The sequence below is a fragment of the Nicotiana sylvestris genome, chromosome 9 (assembly GCF_000393655.2).
Source record: "Nicotiana sylvestris chromosome 9, ASM39365v2, whole genome shotgun sequence".
NCBI lineage: Eukaryota > Viridiplantae > Streptophyta > Magnoliopsida > Solanales > Solanaceae > Nicotiana > Nicotiana sylvestris.
The window spans coordinates 179,848,504-179,870,069 of NC_091065.1; the positions used below are offsets into that span (position 1 = coordinate 179,848,504).

A 21,566-nucleotide genomic window follows, 5' to 3' on the forward strand; every position below is an offset into this window, starting at 1 on the left:
CCACATCCGGTGAGAATCAGACTTGCGTAGTTCGGTCAGTTTTGACACATTTGGAAGAACACAGTGTTTGACTCTTTTGAAATAACTTTCTTTTCTGAAAAATTTTGGCAGAGCTTCGGGACGTTTTTCAAATACCGGGGTTTTCTTTAGAATCGGGCTTTATTTCCTTCCCTACATCACTCTTGGTTTTTCTTTTTATTTTCCCTAGCCGGTCAGCATGCAAGCCAAAACAAATAAATGTACACATAGCACATAGAATGCATCAGGATGGTCTGTTGTTTCGGGCACACCTGTCCTAGACGGACCCAACCCCTGTGTTGAGTCCCTTAAGTCAAATGCACATGATGCAAACAAATGCTCCTATTAGGGATCCGGCATGAACCTGTGTTTTTCTAGGTATAACTCCTGGGGTTTTGGTCTAGACTTGGGTACCCGAGCGGACAAATGGGGTCGAAGAGGGGGCGACGTACCGGGAGCACTGAAGTCTACCCGTCCTTGTCGCTTGCCCAGCCTCGTTCTTATTTGGTATAATTTCTACAGAAAAAGCGGGCCACGCGAACGTGTGCACCATTTTCAGAAGACTCAGAGAGGTGGCGTAAGAAAACATTTATATACAATTCAAACAATAATAAAGCAGTAAACAAATAACATTTAGCACAAAAGATTCACAGAATACAGTAATATTAACAATAAATGAAGCCAAGTAAAAATCATTAACAAGCTCGAATTCTTGAACCCTGAACCAGAGATTCTGGGTTCGATCCCCAGCAGAGTCGCCAGAGCTGTCACACCTCCTTTTTATCACACCCCGTAAAGAGTATAAATATAAGGGAGTTTTTCCAATTAAAGGACAATCGAAACAGGATTATTTATTTAAAATTTAGAGTCGTCACTTGGGATAATTTATGGTGTCCCAAGTCACCGTTTTAAAATCCCGAATCGAGGAAAGTTGATTCTTTTTACGGTCTGCGAACACAGAAATCCGGGTAAGGAATTCTGTTAACCCGGGAGAAGGTATTAGGCATTTCCGAGTTCCGTGGTTCTAGCACGGTCGCTTTGATCATACTTGGCTTATTAAAATTGTTTAATTACTCATTTTAGAACCTATGTGCATTTAACTCTTTTAATTAAGAAAACATCTTGAAACAAGTCATGCGTACGTGTACCCGTTTGTTTGGCGTGTCAAAAATCGTGTCACGCGAACGTGTCCACAATTAATGACACTTTATTATTATTAAGAAAGTTGGTCGGAGTTGCACGAACGCATTCTCCGGTTTTGTTTTTAGAAATCACAATCATGTCACGCGAACGTGTCCACAACCGCGATGGTATTTTAAACAGGCCTAAAGCAAAATACGAACATTTGCCACCTTTTATATCTAGGTTATTAATATGAGGGCCATGAATGATTAAACTGTAGATGGCACACCTCAAACTATATAAATTAAAATATATTAATAGCTTATGAAAACCTATTCGTTATTGAGAAAAATTTTATCGAAGTTGCGCGAACGCGTACTCCGAATTGATATTTTAGAATTGTAATTAGGTTACGCGAACGTATACACAATTACGGTGGTATTTTAAACGACCCTAAAGGCTATTCTACGAATATTATTAACTAAGCAACAATATGCGTGAGGACCAAGACTTGTAGCTATTAACCATACAGCTTCATTTAAGCACACGGAACTCCGGCACATTTTTAACTCAATGCATCTCGTAAATACACCCACGTTTCTCCAACTAATGCACTGTCATTAACAACTCAAGTTTTAAAGTCACATATCCATTCTCAAATTCACTTTTCAATCAATTATCTAGGTGAGAGCATTCATACGACAGGTAAAAAAAACTCAAAACACCAGCTCCGTAATATTTGGCAGCGATGCGTCTTTTTACAGGGAAAGTATAACATGAATCTATGATAAATATGGCAAAATATAATGCTTTCAAACATGGAGTGGATGTCAACTAAAACTCAAATATTTATCAAGATAAAATGACCATAGCATCTAAACCTGATTACATGCACTGAATACATGGCTTTGTCAAATGAAAAACTCATGCTCAACAGCTACACACCAGATGAAAAATCTAAATGCAATCAAGTACTGAATTAACCGAGCAACTTCACATCTAAACCTTAACTAATTCTGGAAATGTATTCATCATTCTGTTATGAACGGTCCATTCATGTAGATAAAGTGCAAGTGCTATTACTACCGTCCATTATTCTGAAATTACACACTAAATCTAAATAATTGAACTGCCATAAGCTATTAGCAAGCATGAACCAACAATCCCACACAGCAGAAACTGAACTACTACACAGCTGAAATATTTAATCATACATGATGGCAGTAAATAACAGTAATTGCATCAGAATTTTAAGACTTCTATTCAAACTTCAACTTGTATTTCCAAATCTTCATACATGCTAGTCAATGCTCAATTTTATGACAAGTCTTGAAAGTGTACCTGGAGATTGCAAAAGGAAAAGAAGTGAATGCAGTAAATGGCAAAAGCAGCAGCACTCAACACCTAGAAAATAAACCAGCAGACTAATTTTAAAACCCAGCAGATGAGATACAATAATCCAGACACTAACTTCAGTCACTAAATGACCCAACAGACCTCGAACCAGACTTGGCCTTAACCCATTTTAGTATCAGCTAACCAGAAATTGCTTCAACACTAGAAGAACTTCAGAAAACACTGAAAGAACTCAATGTAACAGTGTTATTTTCTTAAAATTCTTCAGCCGTTTGGATTTTCTGATTTTTTTAACTCCCAAAATCACTGCCTTGAAAGGCAAGGAAGCATGCCTTTATAGGCAAGGAAGTAGGGTAGCCTAGAAAAGTTCAGCTTTGCCATTAGGCCCTTGTCCAATATTTGTTTTTGCCTAGATAGCCTTAGTTAAACATCTAAAAATCAACTTCAACACCCCACCCAGCTTCTTAGAAGTTTCTCAAGCAGTTACCAAAAGATTCCCTATGCCAATTACCTAGACAACCCTCCCAGTACCCTGTTTTTACCCTTAAGACCAACCTCGATCAAACGGGTGTGGGTTATGGGCCCCAAATAGGCTCAATGTCTCAAAAGACATGGCCTCAAATTCAGGTCAAACATGACTCTTTGAGAACGAGGTCTGTATTGCCCTCAGAGCCCAAATAGCAAAGTGAAACCAAAACAAATTCAAAAGAAAACAAACTTACCAGAACCCAGCAAATTGACTAATTTAACGATCATAAATAAGTAGGGAGCTAATTAAGCTATTAAAACTAATTAACAAACTAAGCAATTTCAGACAAACAAATAATAGGACTCTGAAAACAACTCGATTTTAGAGGCACTTAAGAAACTAATCTTAAAACACAGTTTCAACAATCAATTTTTCAAAACCCAGAGATCAAATTGGACTCAATCTTTTGAAGAGGATAAAAGGAAGAAGGCAGGGACAAAAAGAAAGAGAAGAACAAGGAAAGCCATTGAGAACTTACTTAAGAGGACGAACGGATATCAAGCCCTCTTAGATTTCAACTTTGCTTTGACCAACATAAATCATTTCTTCCAGTAGACCCAGCCTTGAATGGCTTCGGCTGAGTCTTTGTGAGAGAAATGATTCCTTGGAGTCTCAACCTTGAAAGAAAAAATGAGACAGAGAGACCTGAGTGACCATATTGAGGAAAACCGGGTCTTTCGAGTTTTGGATCTGAAACTCCGACCAGTAAATGGAAGTTATTGGGAAACCGGTTGGGAATCTGGTATGAGGAGGGAACAGGAAGTTTGGGGTGTGATGGAGTTTTAGAGGAGATAGGGTTTTTAGCCAGACCTTCATTCAAAGATTCGAATCGTTCTGGTTTGATTCGAGGCAAATGGAGTGGGGGTTTGGAATGAGGGGATATTGGTGGTCATGGGGTGTTATTTTGGGAGGGGTTGGAGGTGGCGCCGCCACCGGCGGTGGAGGATTTGGGGGAGGCTAGCTAGGGTGTGCATCTTCTGAGCAAGATTCGAGAGATTCATGTGTGATTCAAGGGAAAAGGGGTGTGGATTTGGAATGAGGAGAAGGAGAGGGATCTAGGGTGTAAATTTGATGGCCATCGGAGACCTACCGCCGCCGTAGGGCGATTTCCGGCGGCGGTGCACGGTGGCGTTACGTTGGGGTCTTTGAGGGTGTTGGAGACAACGAGAGAGGGGGGGTCTGAGGGTTCGGACACTTTTATAGGGGGGGTAAAGGGCCAATTCTGGTCCATGGATCTAGGCACGATCAACGGTGGGGATGGGAAGGCCAAAAACGGCGTCGTTTGGATAAGTAGGGGAGCGGGTAATTTTGGGAGAGGGGTTTGGGCCGATTTGGCCGGGTTTTAACCGGGTCTAGGGAGGAATTATCTGGGCTGGGCAAGTTAGGTCACAAAAGTGGCCCAATACTGAACTCCCTCTTTTCTTTTCATTTTCTATTTCCTTTTCTTTCCCTTTTTTTATTTATTATTTTTTCAGAATTTGTAAAATGCAAAATTAAAATAAAAAAACCTGATTTAATTCCCAAAACTAAACTAATTATTTCCTCAAAATGAATTAAGTCCTAATTTAAAAGAAAACTATGACAAACTCAAAAATTAAAAGTTAAAAATGCAAAATGAACTATTTTTGTTATTTTCTTCCATTTTGTAACATTAATTAACTAATTATCCTAAAAAGTAGAAACTTAGGTCCTAAATGCAAATGCACTATTTTTGTATTTTTCATTAATTAAGCAAAAATAAAAATGCACAGACAAACGCAAACAATTTAACAAAAATGCCACAAAATTCACAAAATCGCAAATAATGAAAAGAAATTATTTTGTTTTGAAATTATGGGGGTAATTCGTGTAGGGCAAAAATCACGTGCTCACAGTTACACGTGACATTATCGCGTGGTCATCACATCCATATCTACCCTTTCCCACCCCGTTAAGGTTTTAAAGCGCGGAATAGTCTCGTTTACTTATTGCATGCTATTACCCGCATCAATTCTATCAGCCCTGGAGGTGCTTGGGACTACTAATCCTATAATGGTGGAAAAGTTGGCTTATTTGTGGTTTCAAAAGGTAAAAATACTAAGGCGACAAACAAAACATGTATAGCAAGTATTGGGAAAACACATAAACAGGTATGACTCAAATAAACCTCCTCAAATCAAAGAAAAGCATCTAGTTTAATATGTCTTGCATATATTGATTAGGGGCTGATTAAAACTTAAAAGGGAAAGCAGACTGATTTATCACATATTTTCAGATAAGAATCCGAATTTGACATGCCCGATGGTCATAATTAACAAAGAAAACTGGTGCAGTCATAACTTTTATCCTAAGGTTTGCCTAAGTGTTAGACGAAACCTATAGGCATGATATCTACTGGTTTCAGAAAAGATGAAGTGTACTGATTTTAGAAGAGGTCGTCAGTTATTCAGGGAAGACGAGTTTTGACAAATGATTCTGCAGATGTTGGACAATGATATTGCCGATTTTAGACTTATAGGTGAACGAAAACATTTCATAATAGGTTGTTAATTCTTATCGGCATGCTTTCTAGGCATTGTTGACTTTAAAAACATTGTTATTGACATGCAGAAATCTTATATGCAGGTCATCTATATGCAATTAGTTATTTAACTCCTATAAATAGGTTTGCCTAATGACAGATGCACATGCAAATTGCAGGAAGTCCTATAGGCATATTATCTATATGATAGGCAGAATTTCAGAAATAACTTATGGACATGGTCTCTATATAATGTAGAAGTGCAAAAATCTATAGACATGGTCTCTATATAATGCAGAAGTGCAGAAACCTATAGACATAGTATCTATATGAAATGCAGAAGTGCATAAGTATAATAATTCCCTATGAACATGATATCTATATGAAATGCAGAAGTGCAGAAGTATAATGATTCCCTATGAACATGATATCTATATGAAATGCAGAAGTGCAGAAGTATAATGATTCCCGATGAACATGATATCTATATGAAATGTAGAAGTGCAGAAGTATAATGATTCCCTATGAACATGATATCTACCCCTTTGCAGACATGATTCCCTCCCTTTTCACTAGCCATCCCCAATAGTTATTACAAGTTATTACAACCCGGAATGAAATAAGAAAAGCAAAATTAAAAGTACAACCAAGGGGAGCCTAATTCAGACTCCATGTCTGAAATATGGGATGAACCAACTCTAAATATCATGATCCAAAGCCTTTCTCTCATCTTTGGATGTGTCAGAGTTCCCTAAGAGCCTCATTTGGACTCCGGGCAGTGCTCACACCCAAATGTTACCAGATTAAGAACATAGTGCAGTGTGGAAGGGCCAGCCCTCAAGTGTCCAAGTTCATAGGGAACTCAAGGTCCAAGGCAAGGCTCACACGAGGGGGGAAGAACCTAGAAGCTAGGAGAGAGTGCAAGTGCAGAAGTGAAATTCTGAAAGGGGAAAGGGGGGAAAAGGGAAAAACTTAAAAATCAGTGCATATAGGGGTATAGAGAAGTAGGGAATTTGCAAGAACACAAGAGAAGCAGGCTGATGGGCATATTCAGCAATGGGATATGCTGGCACACCCTCCAGCCTGTTAGAGGTTAGGACCTCACTGGTTCAGAACTCAAGTCATGGGCAACAACTCATGTTGCCATGCCCTAAGTCACCACTTACAAACACATAGAGGTAATGAGGTAAGGAACAAAGATTCGCAGTAGAAACAGGCAGTAGAACATAGGCATATTAAGTTAAATATTGAACTCTACATAAGCAGTAAGGTAGCCATGGATATAAAAACTTTAAGTAAACACATTGGGGGGATGCTGAAACTAAAATTAGGACATACCAGTTTCAGAGAAAACAAACAAAGAGAAAAAGCAGTAGTCTTGTAAAGCCAAAGTGCAAACGAGCAATAAGAATGTTATGAGTTTTGAAGAGAATTGTGAAGTGTGAAGTGTAGAAGTGTTGAATTGAAAGTGTCCTAAAGTGCAGAAGTGTCGTGCCCTTTTATAGTGAAGAAAGCAAGTAGAAATAGGTAAGAAAAATAGTTTGGAAATCAATTACACAAGGTCTCCCTTTAATTAAGGGATTCTGATTTCAAATAGGCAAAATAATTAAGGAAAGGGGTCAATCAAACACTTTTCCAGAGCAGTACAAGAGGGGTAAATACATAGAGGTTTATTTAAGGACAAAGTCTTGATAGTACACGGTTTGTGCAAATAAGGAAAGGAAATCAGTTAACAGCTAGTAAATCAGAAATTGAGGATTTCGTATGAATGAACCAGGTCAGAAAGATGGGAAGGATTTCGACTTAAGGAAAATCAGTACCAATCAATTAAACTTATTAAAAGGAATTCTGAATCAATCACAAGTTGGAAAACCATTTTGAAGAAATATTCCTCATATATAAAAGCACACATACACGTTAAACATGAAGAAATTTGTCATGTGATTCAATAGAAGAGTCTAGTGTAGGAGAATCAGAATTGTGTGCAAACAAAAGAAGTTCACACTTAGTTCATAAACCCAGAAATAAGTCTGAAAGAGTCAAGGGTCCTCAAACAGAACCCTAGTTTGATCATATGACCAAACTCGGAGGAAACCCCCAAATTCTAGGGTTTTCGACTCGAGTCAAATACAGAGATGAGGAGGCAACAGGCTCAGAGATATTCCTTTCAGAATCTCATGAGAAGCAAGCAAATACAAACAATATTCAAAGCAGACATAGCGTAGGAGCATAATGAGAGAATAGTCACGACAATAAAAGAAACGTGATTAAGAAAACCTTTTAGAATGGACTTAAACAGAGTTTAGTAGAAGGCAAATAAAACTTAAGAACTCAGTAGGAAATACATACAGTAGAAGAACACAAAAATACTGGAAAAACATAGCAAAAGATCATATAGGAAAATACAGCAAGATAAACATGTGAGCATGGTACAAAACACAGTAGAAAAACAAAGCACAGAAGAACATGCATGATAAAGGAAAACATAAGAACACAGTAGAAGAACATGCGTGGTAGAAAAGAAAACATAAGAACATAATATAGACAAATACACACAAAGAAAAGAAGAAGAAAAGTCAGAGAAACATTTTAAGCTTTTCAGAAAAACCCTAAATCGGAAAGAAGTAATTTTTGAAAGAAAAATTAGGGAAAACGTTTAAAAACTCAAGTAGAGCACAGATATAGAACAGATCTAAGAAAACAATCATAGAAAACCTCGAATAGTTAGGGTTTCAGAGGAACCCTAAAGCGAGAAAGGCTTGGAAAAGGTCCGATCTGAGTCGGATAAGTTAGAAATAGGCTCATAATGCTTGGATATGCCGGAGCAAGGTCGGAGAGTCCATAGAACCTTGAATCAGAGAGGATATGAACGGACACCATTGAGGTCAGACCTTGAAACTTCGAACACCAAGTGTTTAAGAGCAGAGGGAGATGAGTTTAAGCCATCCATGGCCTGAGAGGCCATGGATTCCGGTGAGCTGAAGGTAGAAGACAGTATGAGATGATTAGGGTTTCAAGAACCTTCGAGAGAGTTTGACAGAGGGGGGTATTCAGAGGCGGCTGATAGAATGAAATGAGTTAGGGTTATAGGTGTGGACGGATTAAAAAAGAAAAGGGGAAATCGTGGTCGTTGATCAGATTGATTAACGACCTGGATTAAAAGGGGTTTGGGTCGGGTAGTTTTAAATGGGTTAAGGGTTGGGTTTAATAGATTTGGGCCGGTCCGAAATTGGGTTTGAAATTGGGTCAATTAGGGGAACCAAATTTGGCTATAATTGAAACAAAATGGGCCAGATTTTAAATAGCCACTTTTCCCTTTTTATTTTTATAAAAATAGTTAAATGACTTCTGAAAATAAATTAAAGGTACTGGGTCAATTAATGATATATAAATATTAATTTAAAAATATTGGAACCAATTTTATAATCATAAAATGCTATTAATCTTAAAATAGGCTAAAATTGCAATTATATGCAATTTAGCTTTTAAAATACCAAATAAATTTGTAGAAAATGTATAAAAATTACCCTAGATATATTTTGGTATAAATATGAGAATAAAATAAGTTATTCACCAAAATAATAATTTTGGGAATAATTATTGGTTTTTGCACTGCTAAAATGGGCAATAAATCATTTTAAAAATCTTTTAGAAATTAGGAAAATTGTTAAAACACTTGGACATACCTATATATGCATATATATGCTATTTTGAAAGTATTTGCATGTAAAAATACATAGGAAAAAATTGGGTATCAACAATAACCACTTCTTATGATTGTATATTTCTTGCAAACTCTGCTGGAGTTTAAGTGAATCATAAATTTAAGTCATAACAAGACATAGAAAATATTGCCACTACTGGTGGCTATATATTTCTTGCAAGATCCCATGCGTAGCCATCGATAAAGTTAAAAATAATAAATCATGGTCTCTTCTTGTAATATTGTTCTTCAGGAACAAATTTATGGCATGAACTACCAAGTGAACCAATTAAGCTCCTTAGGACAAACGAACAAAAATTATATTGTTAGTAGCAACAAAAAAACATGAATATCTTATATGAAAGAAATACTAACCTTTTGAGTAGAATTCTTAACGATGACGATTGGATTTGATTTATAGTCATAAATTTTGCTAACTCAACTCAACAAATAGTTAGTGTTAAGCAATATATGAAAGTGCAAAAATTAATGTCACAAGTCCTTTGTTACTAACCTACTTCAAGATGGCAAAACAGCAAGGGAAAATAATTTGTCTTTCATAAAGACAGTGATATAGGAAAACCTTTAAGCCAAACATGGAATCATTTCCATGCTTACTTTGCAATTATGGAAATGAAATAGTGACGCTTAAGAAATATCAATCGTTCAACCCACTATAAAAAGAGAAGAAATCCATAAATACAACAATTTGGTCTTACTTACAGTGAGAACTGATGCCTTTGGATGAGGATAACTACAGTAATACATCTTTCAAAGTAAGTGCTCAAGGCAGAGTCTCGTGCTGATAACGTGTTATAAAATAAAGACTGTAAAGTAAATAAATCGAAGACAAGTATAGAGAGAGAGATTGATATATTATTCAACTTCAAACTGATGTACATAATGAACTGAAATCTCCTCTATTTATAGAAGAAAGGAAACAACTGCGAGGCTTTTCAGGGCAGCTGTGAGGCTTTTCTTGAGCTGCTTGTAAGCTGTCTGCATGAGCTGCTTGCAACTTGTCTGTTTAATAAGAAGCTGTTGTAAATCATTTCATTGAGTTGCTTGCAACCTGCCTGCATTAGCTACTTGTAGATAAACTTCAATGAAGTACTAAATGGATAATCTTCTTCAGGAAGATTATCTATAGCGGAGTATTAAATGAACATCCATAATATAATTATTTTCATAACATTTATTTCCTTTTTCAGCATTATTTTCCATTAAAAATAATCTCTCTTTTTCTCCTTTTTTTTAATTGACTAACGAATTCATTAATACAGAAAAAATTGATTCTTTCCTTGGACTTTGTATAAGGCAATGCTAAATCAAATAGGTTAGGTTCATTAGATGCGCAAATCGTCACCGCACGCAAACGAAACGTCGTCGTTTGTCCCTTTTAACATACTCCCACGACGACGTTTACTTCAATAACAACGTCTCACCGAACCCGACCCGTAACATATAAAATTAGAGAAATTTGTAGTTGGAAAATAAGTTACCTTGTGAATCTAAACAACTTTGAGTAGTTCCGTTTCGTGTACGTATTAAAAAAACCCTAATTTTGTTCTCTGTTAAATACTCTCATAACCATCAGTTTTTGATTGAATTTATTTGCTTTGTTACTTTTTTTTGGGTAAATTTGAAAGGTATCTCTAGCGTGAATTGCTGTTTTTTTCTTTTTCTGGTGATTTTCTACACGCAAATACAACTTACTTGCGTTTATAAGTTTGTAAATATGTGTTTTTTTGGTGAGTGAAAAAAGGTTTCTTTTTTTATGTGAATCTGATGTTCTTTAGATGTATGAAATTTGCAGGAAGAAGTCAGAGTTCGAGTATTGCAATGGCGAAGAGTTCTTTTAAACTTGAACATCCTTTGGGTATGTTTTTTTTTTTTTTTTTAAATTATAAATTATTGGAAAAATTTCTAATACATTCAAAATTTGTTTCTTTGGGTATGTTTCATATTTGGCTTTTGTCTTATTAGTCTGCTCCTGTTTATTTATATCCTTCGTTAAACTTTTTATTGTTGAACATAGTCTACGTAGTAGTAGCAGTAGTTGTTGTTGTTTTGATTATGCGGGAAATTATTTATTGGCAGGTAGAGATGGATCCGGGAGTTTAAGTAGGTGTAGAGTCAATGGGTGCGCACTTAGTGTGTGTTTATATATGTGTATACATACACAGAGCCAGGAATTTTAGTCATGAATGCTCATCTGCTTTCAATCTAGTGTTTCTACTAATCATAGAAGGGCGCTTAGTCAATCAATTTATATGTTGATACTAGTCATACATATAAAAATATAGTGGTTCCTACCTGTGCCGGTGGGAGGTAGCACAAGTTGGCCCGTGCACCACCCGGCACAAAAGAAAAAAAAGAAAGAATATAGTGGTTGGTTCAAGAACAATGGGTACTTGAACACAGTATATTTAGGTCCGTCATTGTATGCTTCTACGTGTTTTATAGTGTGCCTGCACACGCTGCAGGCGCAGCTATACCCGCTATCCAAATACTAGATCCACGATGTTGACAGATGCTAGGATATGGGCAGTCTAGTGATGTTTATATTTTGTGGCCTCGTTACATCCTATTCATCATTGTAGTTGTCTTTTTTAGGGTGATTAATTGACTAAAGCTAATTATTTCGAAAGGCGACAACCAGATTTCAATGAAGATATGAGCTGTGTCCTGTCATGGTCTGTTGGTATATGTTCTGTTCTTACTCTTCCCGACTCTAGGAATATATCTGGATACTGGTGCATGAAATTTAAAGTAGCTGTACATGCATGAAATTAGCGTAGTATTCGTCTCCGCCTTTGCATTATGAACCTTGAGATGCTTATGGAATTTCGTCTTGAGATGTTTTCATAACCCATACTTGCGATCATATCCGCTTACTGAATATCTCAACTTTATTCCGTTAATAGTGCATTAAGAGTGTGCCTGAGTGCTTCTTTCTTTTGCATATGTGCGTATCTACAACAAGGAATAAAAATGTAGTTGTGCATTGATAATACCAACTAGTAATTGGTATTAAGGCTTATTTAGTCATCGTTGGTACTACATCAGATGCGGGGTTAGCTCAAGTCCTTTTAGTTTGGTTAGAGATTTATATGTTAGAATAAGTATGGGATCTAAAGAACATCTTGTTCTTAGAGAACATCTAATTTGTGTTAAAAACAAACTATTGATTATTGAAACTAAATATGTCCATATAGAGTGAAACAAATACGGGTAATTCTTTTAGCCAACACCAACTGGTTTGGGATTGTTTCATGTTTGTTTCTTTGTAGTGCTTAACTCATACTTCATGTCACTATATTTCTTCTCATTTATTTAATTTACTAAAATCTCATGGCACTAATGGATGTTTAGCTAAATCCTAACACAATAAAAGTAAATGATTCACATAGAAGATACCAACTTGTTGAGGTTAATCCATATCCAAGTAGAGATAAGAGTGACATTGTAATTTTCCTTAAAAGGCAATATTTAGTATAGAAATGGAATCAACCTGGATAGAGTGAAAAGAGATATATAGGATCCAATATAGCAGACTCCAACTGATTTGGGATTGATGCATAGTTGACTGATTGATTGATTTGGAATTGCTGACTAGTATATGAACTGATGGTTTGCAATTATTTCTCTATACCTTCTATCGACCAGATATGTTACCTGTTCTTATTATGTTTTTTTCTTTTTCTTCCGAGTATATCCCTATTTGCTCGAGTTGATAACTTCCCATTGCCTCCCTTCAAAAAAAAAAACCCTGAAATTAGAGGATGATTTTAATGCGATAAATTTTGTTGATATTTTCGAATTTTTTCTCTTTTAACAGAGAGGAGGCAGGCAGAATCTTCTCGCATCAGGGAGAAGTACCCAGACAGAATACCGGTATTATATCTGCTGTTAAAGCTCTTGCCCTTCATTGATGCTTCAGTACTCTTATCCCTTGGTGCTATGTTTTCTCATTCAGGTGATTGTCGAGAAAGCAGAAAAGGCTGATATCTCTGACATTGATAAGAAGAAGTAAGTTGCTTCTGCGACTTTCCATGATGGTGGTTGTTAAGAATAATGCGCTCAGTTTTAAGCTTTATAGTTAATACATTTAAATCGCCGAATGCGTGTTCAAATCCAATCCAACTATATATTGGTTTCAGTGTGCAATTTGCTCTTATAGTTTGTGTTCTCTTTTGTGGTTATATTTGACTTCTAGGTAGATGATATCGGCTTTACTTCCTAGTATTTTTATTTAACTTGTGGTGCTTTTTATTTATTTATTATTTTTATTGCCTGATCTCAACTTGTTCGGTCATCCGTTTTGTCATAGTTCGTTCAAGATGTTTCTTTGCCCCCCTCCCCCTGGGTTTGCAGTGGATGGGGATATTAACATGGCAAGTTGGGGGTGGGGTGGGTGGGGTAGGGGGGATATATCTTGTGAATGCTGTTTGTAGTAGTAAAAGGTTGGCAAAAATTGTTGCCTGGAAGTTGATAGTACACGATATTTTAATGTGGTTTGTCATGGTTGATGTAAGATTATGAGTTTCCATTTCTTTTCCTCTTATGCACCCTGATGGGGGTGGATTTATGGTGTGCTGGATGCAAGTTTGGGGGACATATCCTGAATGCTGCAGAATTTTACATTTATTAGTATGCATTTTTGCAGGAGTAGCAATTTGATAGAGTTTGTCGCCACGAAGGTTGATGATATAATTCATTAATCATATGCTTTTCTGTTAGATTCAATTTCAATATGGTCTGTACAGTAATTCCTGGTGTTCATGGTCCCAATTTGAGGTTTTTCGTATCCTAAATACTACATGTTCCTGCCGCTATATAGCACTGGATGCCACTTTTGGTTGATTTAGATTGTGTTTTGGCTTCGTTGCCATGGTGATTTGGCGTTGTTGCTGAAATATATAGTTAGTAGTTTAATTTGTATATATATGTGTGGAGAACCGTCTAGGGCATTCATATGTTTCTTCTTTTGGAAATTAAACACAGCTGATGCTTCAACGTCATGCTATTTGGGCTATAAACTTTAACATGTTTACAGAATTAGTCTCCTAACACATGATAGTTGCCGATTATTATTCCTAATAAATAAGTAGATCCGACAGAACTTTAGCTGCTTTAGCATAAACTAATTTTTGTCTTGTTTTGTGATGTAGGTACCTCGTCCCAGCTGATTTGACTATTGGCCAGTTTGTTTATGTGGTTCGAAAGAGGATCAATCTCAGTGCCGAGAAGGCCATATTTGTCTTCGTCAAAAACATTCTCCCTCCAACTGGTAAGTAATATGTTACACAAAATCTCATACTTGCCCTAGACAATTTGTGTCTTGATATATCTTCTTCCACTGCAGCTGCTCTGATGTCTGCAATTTATGAGGAAAACAAGGATGAAGATGGATTCCTCTACATGACATACAGCGGCGAAAATACATTTGGGTTTCTTGAGCTCGGCAATTAATATTTTAAGTTTACCATCTAAACTGTAAATCTGCTATTTCTTTGATTTGATTATGGATGGTTTAACCTACAGCTGACTTTTGTTTTTGTTAATGAATTATTATCCATAAAATGTACAGTTGACAAGTCTTGCACTCTTAAATTCCTCTTTCATCTTCTGTGGGGATGTTGTGTGACTATTGATGTTCCTTTATCAATGTGTGTGAATGCTATAGCTCCAGTTTTGTTAGGGAATTCTGTTTATATAGATCCTAATTCTGCAGCAACAACCCTGGAAGGACAGAGAGACTGTTTCCGATGGACCCTCGGCTACCGAAAAGATGGAAGGAACATTGATAACAAGTAATAGCAATACAAGATATTTAGAAAACTAAATCCAAGATAGTAAAAAGAGAATAGGAAAGAAGTTGTGATAGCTATATACCTAAAATTTTCTAAATTTGTTATCGAAGGAATTTCCAACAAAAAGCATGTTTTTATCCTTAACATATGGTGACTAATGCGTCTGTCTTTATTCGTATGAAATTCTTAGAACTTTATTTCCTTTTAACACGTCCCATTCATTGCTTACTAGTGACTAATCCAAGTATTTCTTATACCTAAATGATTTTAGAATAGAGCTGGCATCTTGATGCAACCATTTGGGGTTTAAAAAAACTTTTATCTAAGTTTGAGGAATGAGGAGAGATTAGCTATCCCAATATAACACATTATCATAAAATTTAGTAATAAGTACTCCAATCTGTCCCAATTTATGTGATGGTATTTGACTCGGCACAAAATTTAAGAAAGAAAAGAAGACTTTTTAAATTTATGATTTAAAACAAGATATAGATATTTGGGTGGCCGTTACATCTATCTCTTTAAGAGCAAAGTGAAAAGTTAAAGTCAAATTATATTTAAATAAGGAAGTATCACATTTTTCTTGGGACAGACTAAGACATCAATATGAAAATCAATCTGGGACAGAGTAACATCAAAGCGTTTGTAGTCCAACGGTTAGGATAATTGCCTTCCAAGCAATAGACCCGGGTTCGACTCCCGGCAGACGCATTTACACTTTTTTTATATCAACCTAGCCAGATTATAAAGTAATTACTCTTTCGTAGGGTGATTCAAACTCAAGTACGTCGCCTTTTTGAAGGTTGTTGGGCTCATATTTTCCTGTCTTTTTTCTTTTGGTAGTAACACTACGAATTCCTGAAAGTAACAAGCTTTATCCAGTATAATATTGCACATTTGACCGCAAGCAAAATTATTCCAACATATATAAACGCATTATAAGTTTATATGTAAAATACTTTGTTTGTTGGAGATATATTTATATCACAATATAGTGTTTGGCTGATGATATTTAAGTTTTTAATTTCGAATCGAAGTGTACTAAGGATGTACTTATCAATTTACTATGGGGCATTTGCATTTATACCCGTTTTTGTGTCACATTTTAACTTGTGTCCGTTTTGCAAAAAAAACTGCAAGCGTACCCGCTTTTTCGCATAACTTCAGCATACGGGGCTGAAGTAGTAAAAGCAATCACGCAAAACTTCAGCATTCTAGTAGTCGGACCTGAAGTTCAGCTCTAGAGCTGAAGTTTTTGTTTTGTAACTGTCGAACTTCAGCTCTAGAGCTGAAGTTTTTATTTTGTAACTGTTGAACTTCAGCTCTAGAGCTAAAGTTTTTGTTTGTAAGCTTCAACTCTAGAGCTAGAGCTGAAGTTTTTATTTTATAAGTAGATTATTTAAATGCTGTGAACTCACAAGAGATGAAGGATTGGATGCAGAAGTGTGCGACCAAAGTCTGAAAAGAGATACATTCAATTTACATATGTTATATGCATTAATCATCTCCTTGGCCTCATACAACCAGTCTTTCTACCTGCTGGAGCAAAGCGTTTAATATTAAACTTCACGAGATCTGTAATTTCAGAATAATAGAAAGAGAGTAGTATTTTTATTATTTATCCTTGTGATTTCATGTGTAATTTATTTCTCTTTCTTGGACTAGGGAAGAAAGGAGGTACACTGCAGCGTTGTGGGTAACATCGTAACAGGTATCAATATTTATTCCTCTCATATGTTAAAACCAGTACAATAGTTGATAATTGACAGTATTAAGATCACTTGGTACAGCCGTTTTTGTAAGTAGATTATTTAGGGATGAACTTTACTTATGGAAAAAAAAAAGATAAAACTTTGAGGAGGACAAGGAGGAGGAGAAAGTGAGCTGAAATTATTTATAAAGTGGGTACAAATTAAAAAGTTTTAAAAAAAATAGGTATAAGTTAAATGGGGGCGATCAAATAGGACGCCCGTGTAATTTTTACATTTACAATAGCCTCGTAGCTTGACCTCATAAAATTGAAGAAAGGAAAGAAAATCGGTTTTTCTACAGTAAATTTTCTTTCTTACGCCTTTCATTACCCTTCAGTTCCGCCACATGACGGAAGCCGTGATTTAACAAATTAACAACAGACCAATAAAATTGTGCCACGTCAGACTCCCATAATAAGTTCCAAAACACGTCCAGGTTCAATGAACTTGGAAATCCCCTCCCCCCCCCCCCCTTTTCTATAAAATCAGAACACACTGCAAAAAAACTTAACACATTTCTTTTTTCCTTTGCTGAAAAATCCAAAGACTTAGTGTGAAAAATGGCTTTGGCTTTCACTGCTTCAACTGCAATTCATGGCTCTCTTTCTTCATCTTCTTATGATCCACAACCCAAAGGTATCCTTTACTTTTTGCTTTTTTAAGTTCCAATTTTACTCTCAAAATATAAATGTAATAAATATTACTCTCAAAAGTATAAATGTAAAGAATTAAAAAAAAAACTTTTGAAATTTATGGTCAAAACAAGCGATGCATATATTTGTGTGCGATCTCAAAAAAATAAAAAATTTAAAGTTGAATTATTTGTAAATATGAAAATATATTAGTATCTGGGTGGGGTTTTTTTGTCTCATTTTTCTGGATTTTTTTTTCTTTGTAGTATCAGTAATAGGTACCACTCAGCCAATGGATCGGCCTCAAATTCCGTTGACAGCAGTGAATTTATCTCGGATCAGGCGTTTGGCTGTGAAGTCATTGAATGCAGAGCCGAAACGGAATGAATCGATAGTTCCTTTAGCAGCAACTATCGTTGCTCCTGGTGCGTTAATTAGGTTTTAATTAATTGTCTCTATTTGTGTGATTTTCAGCTTATTTCGTAAAATTACTGTTTTTTTATGTAGAAGTGGAAGAGAAAGCAGAGGAGGCAGAGGATTATGAGAAACTGGCAGAGGAGCTAACAAATGCTTCCCCTTTGGAAATTATTGATAAGGCACTTGAGAAATTTGGAAATGATATTGCCATTGCTTTCAGGTACTTTCTTTTTTGTTCCAGATTCTCTGTTTAAAATAAGTTTTGCTCTTGATTATTTTGTTGGATTATGCTGATTAGTTATACTGAAGATGCTTGTACTATTTTGTATCCAAAGTAATAATGAGCTTCCAGTTTATTGTTCTTTTTCCAAATAGTTCTCAAATATAGTACTTATATTATGAATGTGCTGAGCCGAGGGTCTTCGGAAACCTCTCTACCTTCACTGGGTAGGGGTAAGGTCTGGTACACATTACCCTCCCCAAACCCCACTTGTGGGATTATACCGGGTATGTTGTTGTTGTTGTTTTATAATATGAATGTGCAATTCAACTTTAATTTGTGTAGTGAAAGACAAGCAGTAACTACTTATAATTAGAAATGAAGTATGAGTGAGCTCAAGAAGTTTAGGACTGACACCAGAAGCTAGCAATTTCAAAAGACCTAACTTCAAGAATTTTATTAAAAGAAATGGTGTGGTATCTGAATATTATAATGTCAGTCAATAATCTCTTAGTTGTTGATTTTGATTGCGACAAAATTTGTATGTTCTGAACGCTTCTATATGATAGACAGGTTGCTTATTCTTGACTATGATGCATGTCTGAAGTTTGAAGTGAATGAATTTAAACATCTGAAGGTTAAGAAATTTCTGTTTTCATTGCCTAGGAATTGTCTCATGCAGAATATAAGATTTCTTAAATGTGTATTTTTGTGAACCTTTCTCCTTGAGGTAGGGATAAGGTCGGGGTACACACTACCCTCCCTAGACCCCACTATGTGAGATTACACACTGGGTATCTTGCTGTATTTATATGAACCTTGCCATATTTCTAAACTGTTGCTTTGCGTTTTGCTAATTTCATCAAATTAATCTGTGATGACGAATCTAGACGCGATTATGCCACTTTATTTGTTGTTCATTTACTGTGTTGTTTTATTGAAAAAATGTGGTCCTTTAAAAGGTTTCCTCCCTGCTCTCTTTTATGTCCTAACATATGGTTTTCCTGATTGTTCATCACTCTATGATGCAGCACCTTAATAGTATCCTTATTTTTGCAGTGGTGCCGAAGATGTTGCTTTGATCGAATATGCTCATTTAACTGGTCGGCCATTTAGAGTATTCAGCCTTGATACTGGGAGGTTAAACCCAGAGACCTACCAACTTTTTGACGCAGTAGAGAAGCACTATGGAATCCGCATTGAGTACATGTTCCCTGATGCAGTTGAAGTTCAGGCCTTAGTAAGGAACAAGGGCCTCTTCTCTTTCTACGAAGATGGCCACCAAGAGTGCTGCCGTATAAGGAAAGTTCGACCTTTGAGGAGAGCACTCAAAGGCTTACGTGCGTGGATCACAGGGCAACGTAAAGATCAGTCCCCCGGGACTCGATCTGAAATTCCCATTGTTCAGGTAGATCCTTCTTTCGAGGGATTGGATGGTGGAGCGGGCAGCTTGGTGAAGTGGAATCCAGTTGCTAATGTGGATGGAAAGGATATTTGGAATTTCCTGAGAGCTATGAATGTTCCCGTGAACTCATTGCATTCACAAGGTTATGTTTCCATTGGATGTGAACCTTGTACTCGAGCTGTCCTACCTGGACAACATGAGCGAGAAGGAAGGTGGTGGTGGGAGGATGCCAAGGCCAAGGAATGTGGCTTACATAAGGGAAACATCAAGGATGAAAGTTTGAATGGTAACGGAAATGGCGCTGTCCATGCAAATGGTACTACCACTGTTGCTGATATTTTCGACACCAAGGACATCGTAAGCTTGAGCAGGCCTGGAGTTGAGAACCTATTGAAGTTGGAAAACAGAAGAGAACCTTGGCTTGTTGTTCTTTATGCTCCTTGGTGCCGCTTCTGTCAGGTAATCAATCTTCTCATCAACAGTAGTTTCGTGGAAACAGCCTCTTGTAGATATTATACAATGTAAGGTTGTGTACAATAGACCAACTGTTTGACCCTTTCTTAGATCCTGCGCATAGTGAGAGCTTAGTGCATAGGGGCTATCTTTTTTTAGCAACTATAGTTTTGTCTTCTGCTAAGATGGCTTTGATAAATGGATCTTTCTTCTGATTTTTGTACAGGCAATGGAAGGATCTTATGTTGAATTGGCGGACAAGTTGGCGAGTTCTGGTGTTAAGGTAGGGAAGTTCAGGGCAGATGGTGAACAGAAAGCTTTTGCACAACAAGAATTGCAGCTTGGCAGCTTCCCTACAATACTCTTCTTTCCTAGACATTCTTCACAGCCGATTAAGTACGTGTCGGAGAAGAGGGATGTTGACTCCTTGCTGGCTTTTGTGAATGCCCTTAGGTGAAAGGCAGATAGTTTTTTCACGTGATAGTTTTTTCGCGACTTGATTAGAAGCAAATCAGCAATAGATAAGGGACTTGTATAGAAGATAGGTAGCAAAATATACTGTCCTCTTCGTCCTCTGCCTTTTTTTTCTTTTTAACTTTGATTTTACAGCCATCTCTGGTAAGAGTTCTGATTTCTCTGGGCTCAGTTTTGTTAATCAATATAAATCAATATAAAAACAGCTTGCTTTTCTATGTTTTGGTTGATTTTGATATGCAAATTCTTGGTAGAGCTGTTTCTCTTTTCCTCATTTCATTTCAAAGAATAATCATTTAAGGCCCTTATATGCTTCATTGAAATACAAAATAATGTCTTTGTAATACAAGCTATATGGGATTAGTAGGTTTTAACGTGGGTTGACCATTGAGTACCCAATTAAAATTGAAACTACCAGACAAAGTTATACAAGAAGAGAAAATATTGCAAGTTTAATAGGTTATGGCTTGTAGTTATAGTAAATTTCTCGCTACAGCCAGGAATGGCAACGGTGTGGTGCGGTTACGATGCAGCCTTAACACTCAAAGAGAACCTTTTTGTTTTCAACCCGTACCGCACTGCACTGCATAAACCTGCGTCGTGTTGCACTGTTTTAAGTTTTTTTTTTTTTTTAAGTAGTTTTCTTTTTCATGAGTTTGATTTCAAAAACCAAGTTAGCATTGTCTTTCAAATTCTTATATGTAAATATACGTGAAATTTTAATTTATTTGTATATAAAATATATGCCCCAATTGTTCAAGTTGAGTTTAATAAATAAAAGGGCCAAATAAAGTATATTAGTTAGAACTTATGAGGCAATTTTATGAGGCTATTAAGTAATTTTCCACTTTGATGGAAAGTAGAAAATTAAGTGGCTATCTCATGATTAGGTATTATTCATGCACAAATGTATAGTAAAGTGGCTGATAGCATCAATTTTTGCTACCAACGCACTAGTTTCCGACAGGTCTCTCTCCATCGGCTTTTTGCCCAAAAACATCAATGTCGATTTTTCCCGTGGAAAAGATCATGTTTTTAGCACTAACGTACACATAATTTTTGGTAAGCGGTATCAAAATTTTTAAAAATGAATGAATGATAAATTAATAGTAATAAAAAGTGATGTCATTCTTTATATTTATACTCAATTTTTCATTTTTATCTATATAT

The 21,566-nt window shown here is 36.3% G+C and overlaps 2 protein-coding genes and 1 non-coding gene across 6 annotated transcripts; all 3 read left to right on the forward strand.

The window, feature by feature from the left end:
* Nucleotides 1–10,683: 10,683 nt before the first annotated feature.
* Nucleotides 10,684–14,878, forward strand: LOC104218890 (autophagy-related protein 8C-like). Of its 4 annotated transcripts, none has more exons than XM_009769488.2 (6): nt 10,684–10,768; nt 11,045–11,107; nt 13,070–13,125; nt 13,208–13,260; nt 14,403–14,521; nt 14,597–14,878. In XM_009769488.2, the coding sequence occupies exons 2-6, from the start codon at nt 11,071–11,073 to the stop codon at nt 14,701–14,703; spliced, it is 372 nt and encodes a 123-aa protein (XP_009767790.1). In that variant the 5' UTR covers nt 10,684–10,768; nt 11,045–11,070; the 3' UTR covers nt 14,704–14,878. The 4 variants fall into 4 exon arrangements, with proteins under 4 accessions (XP_009767790.1, XP_009767791.1, XP_070012124.1 ...); XM_009769489.2 differs by having other exon boundaries at nt 10,762–10,877; XM_070156023.1 differs by lacking the exon at nt 10,684–10,768 and adding an exon at nt 10,895–10,915.
* Nucleotides 14,879–15,683: 805 nt separating this feature from the next.
* TRNAG-UCC (transfer RNA glycine (anticodon UCC)) lies at nt 15,684–15,755 on the forward strand. Its single transcript has one exon. It is a non-coding gene; the product is annotated as a tRNA-Gly (tRNA).
* A 1,549-nt stretch (nt 15,756–17,304) lies between these two features.
* Nucleotides 17,305–20,614, forward strand: LOC104218889 (5'-adenylylsulfate reductase 3, chloroplastic-like). Its single transcript, XM_009769485.2, has 5 exons — nt 17,305–17,431; nt 17,694–17,852; nt 17,935–18,064; nt 19,124–19,928; nt 20,149–20,614. The coding sequence occupies exons 1-5, from the start codon at nt 17,356–17,358 to the stop codon at nt 20,377–20,379; spliced, it is 1,401 nt and encodes a 466-aa protein (XP_009767787.1). The 5' UTR covers nt 17,305–17,355; the 3' UTR covers nt 20,380–20,614.
* The last annotated feature ends 952 nt before the right edge of the window (nt 20,615–21,566 follow it).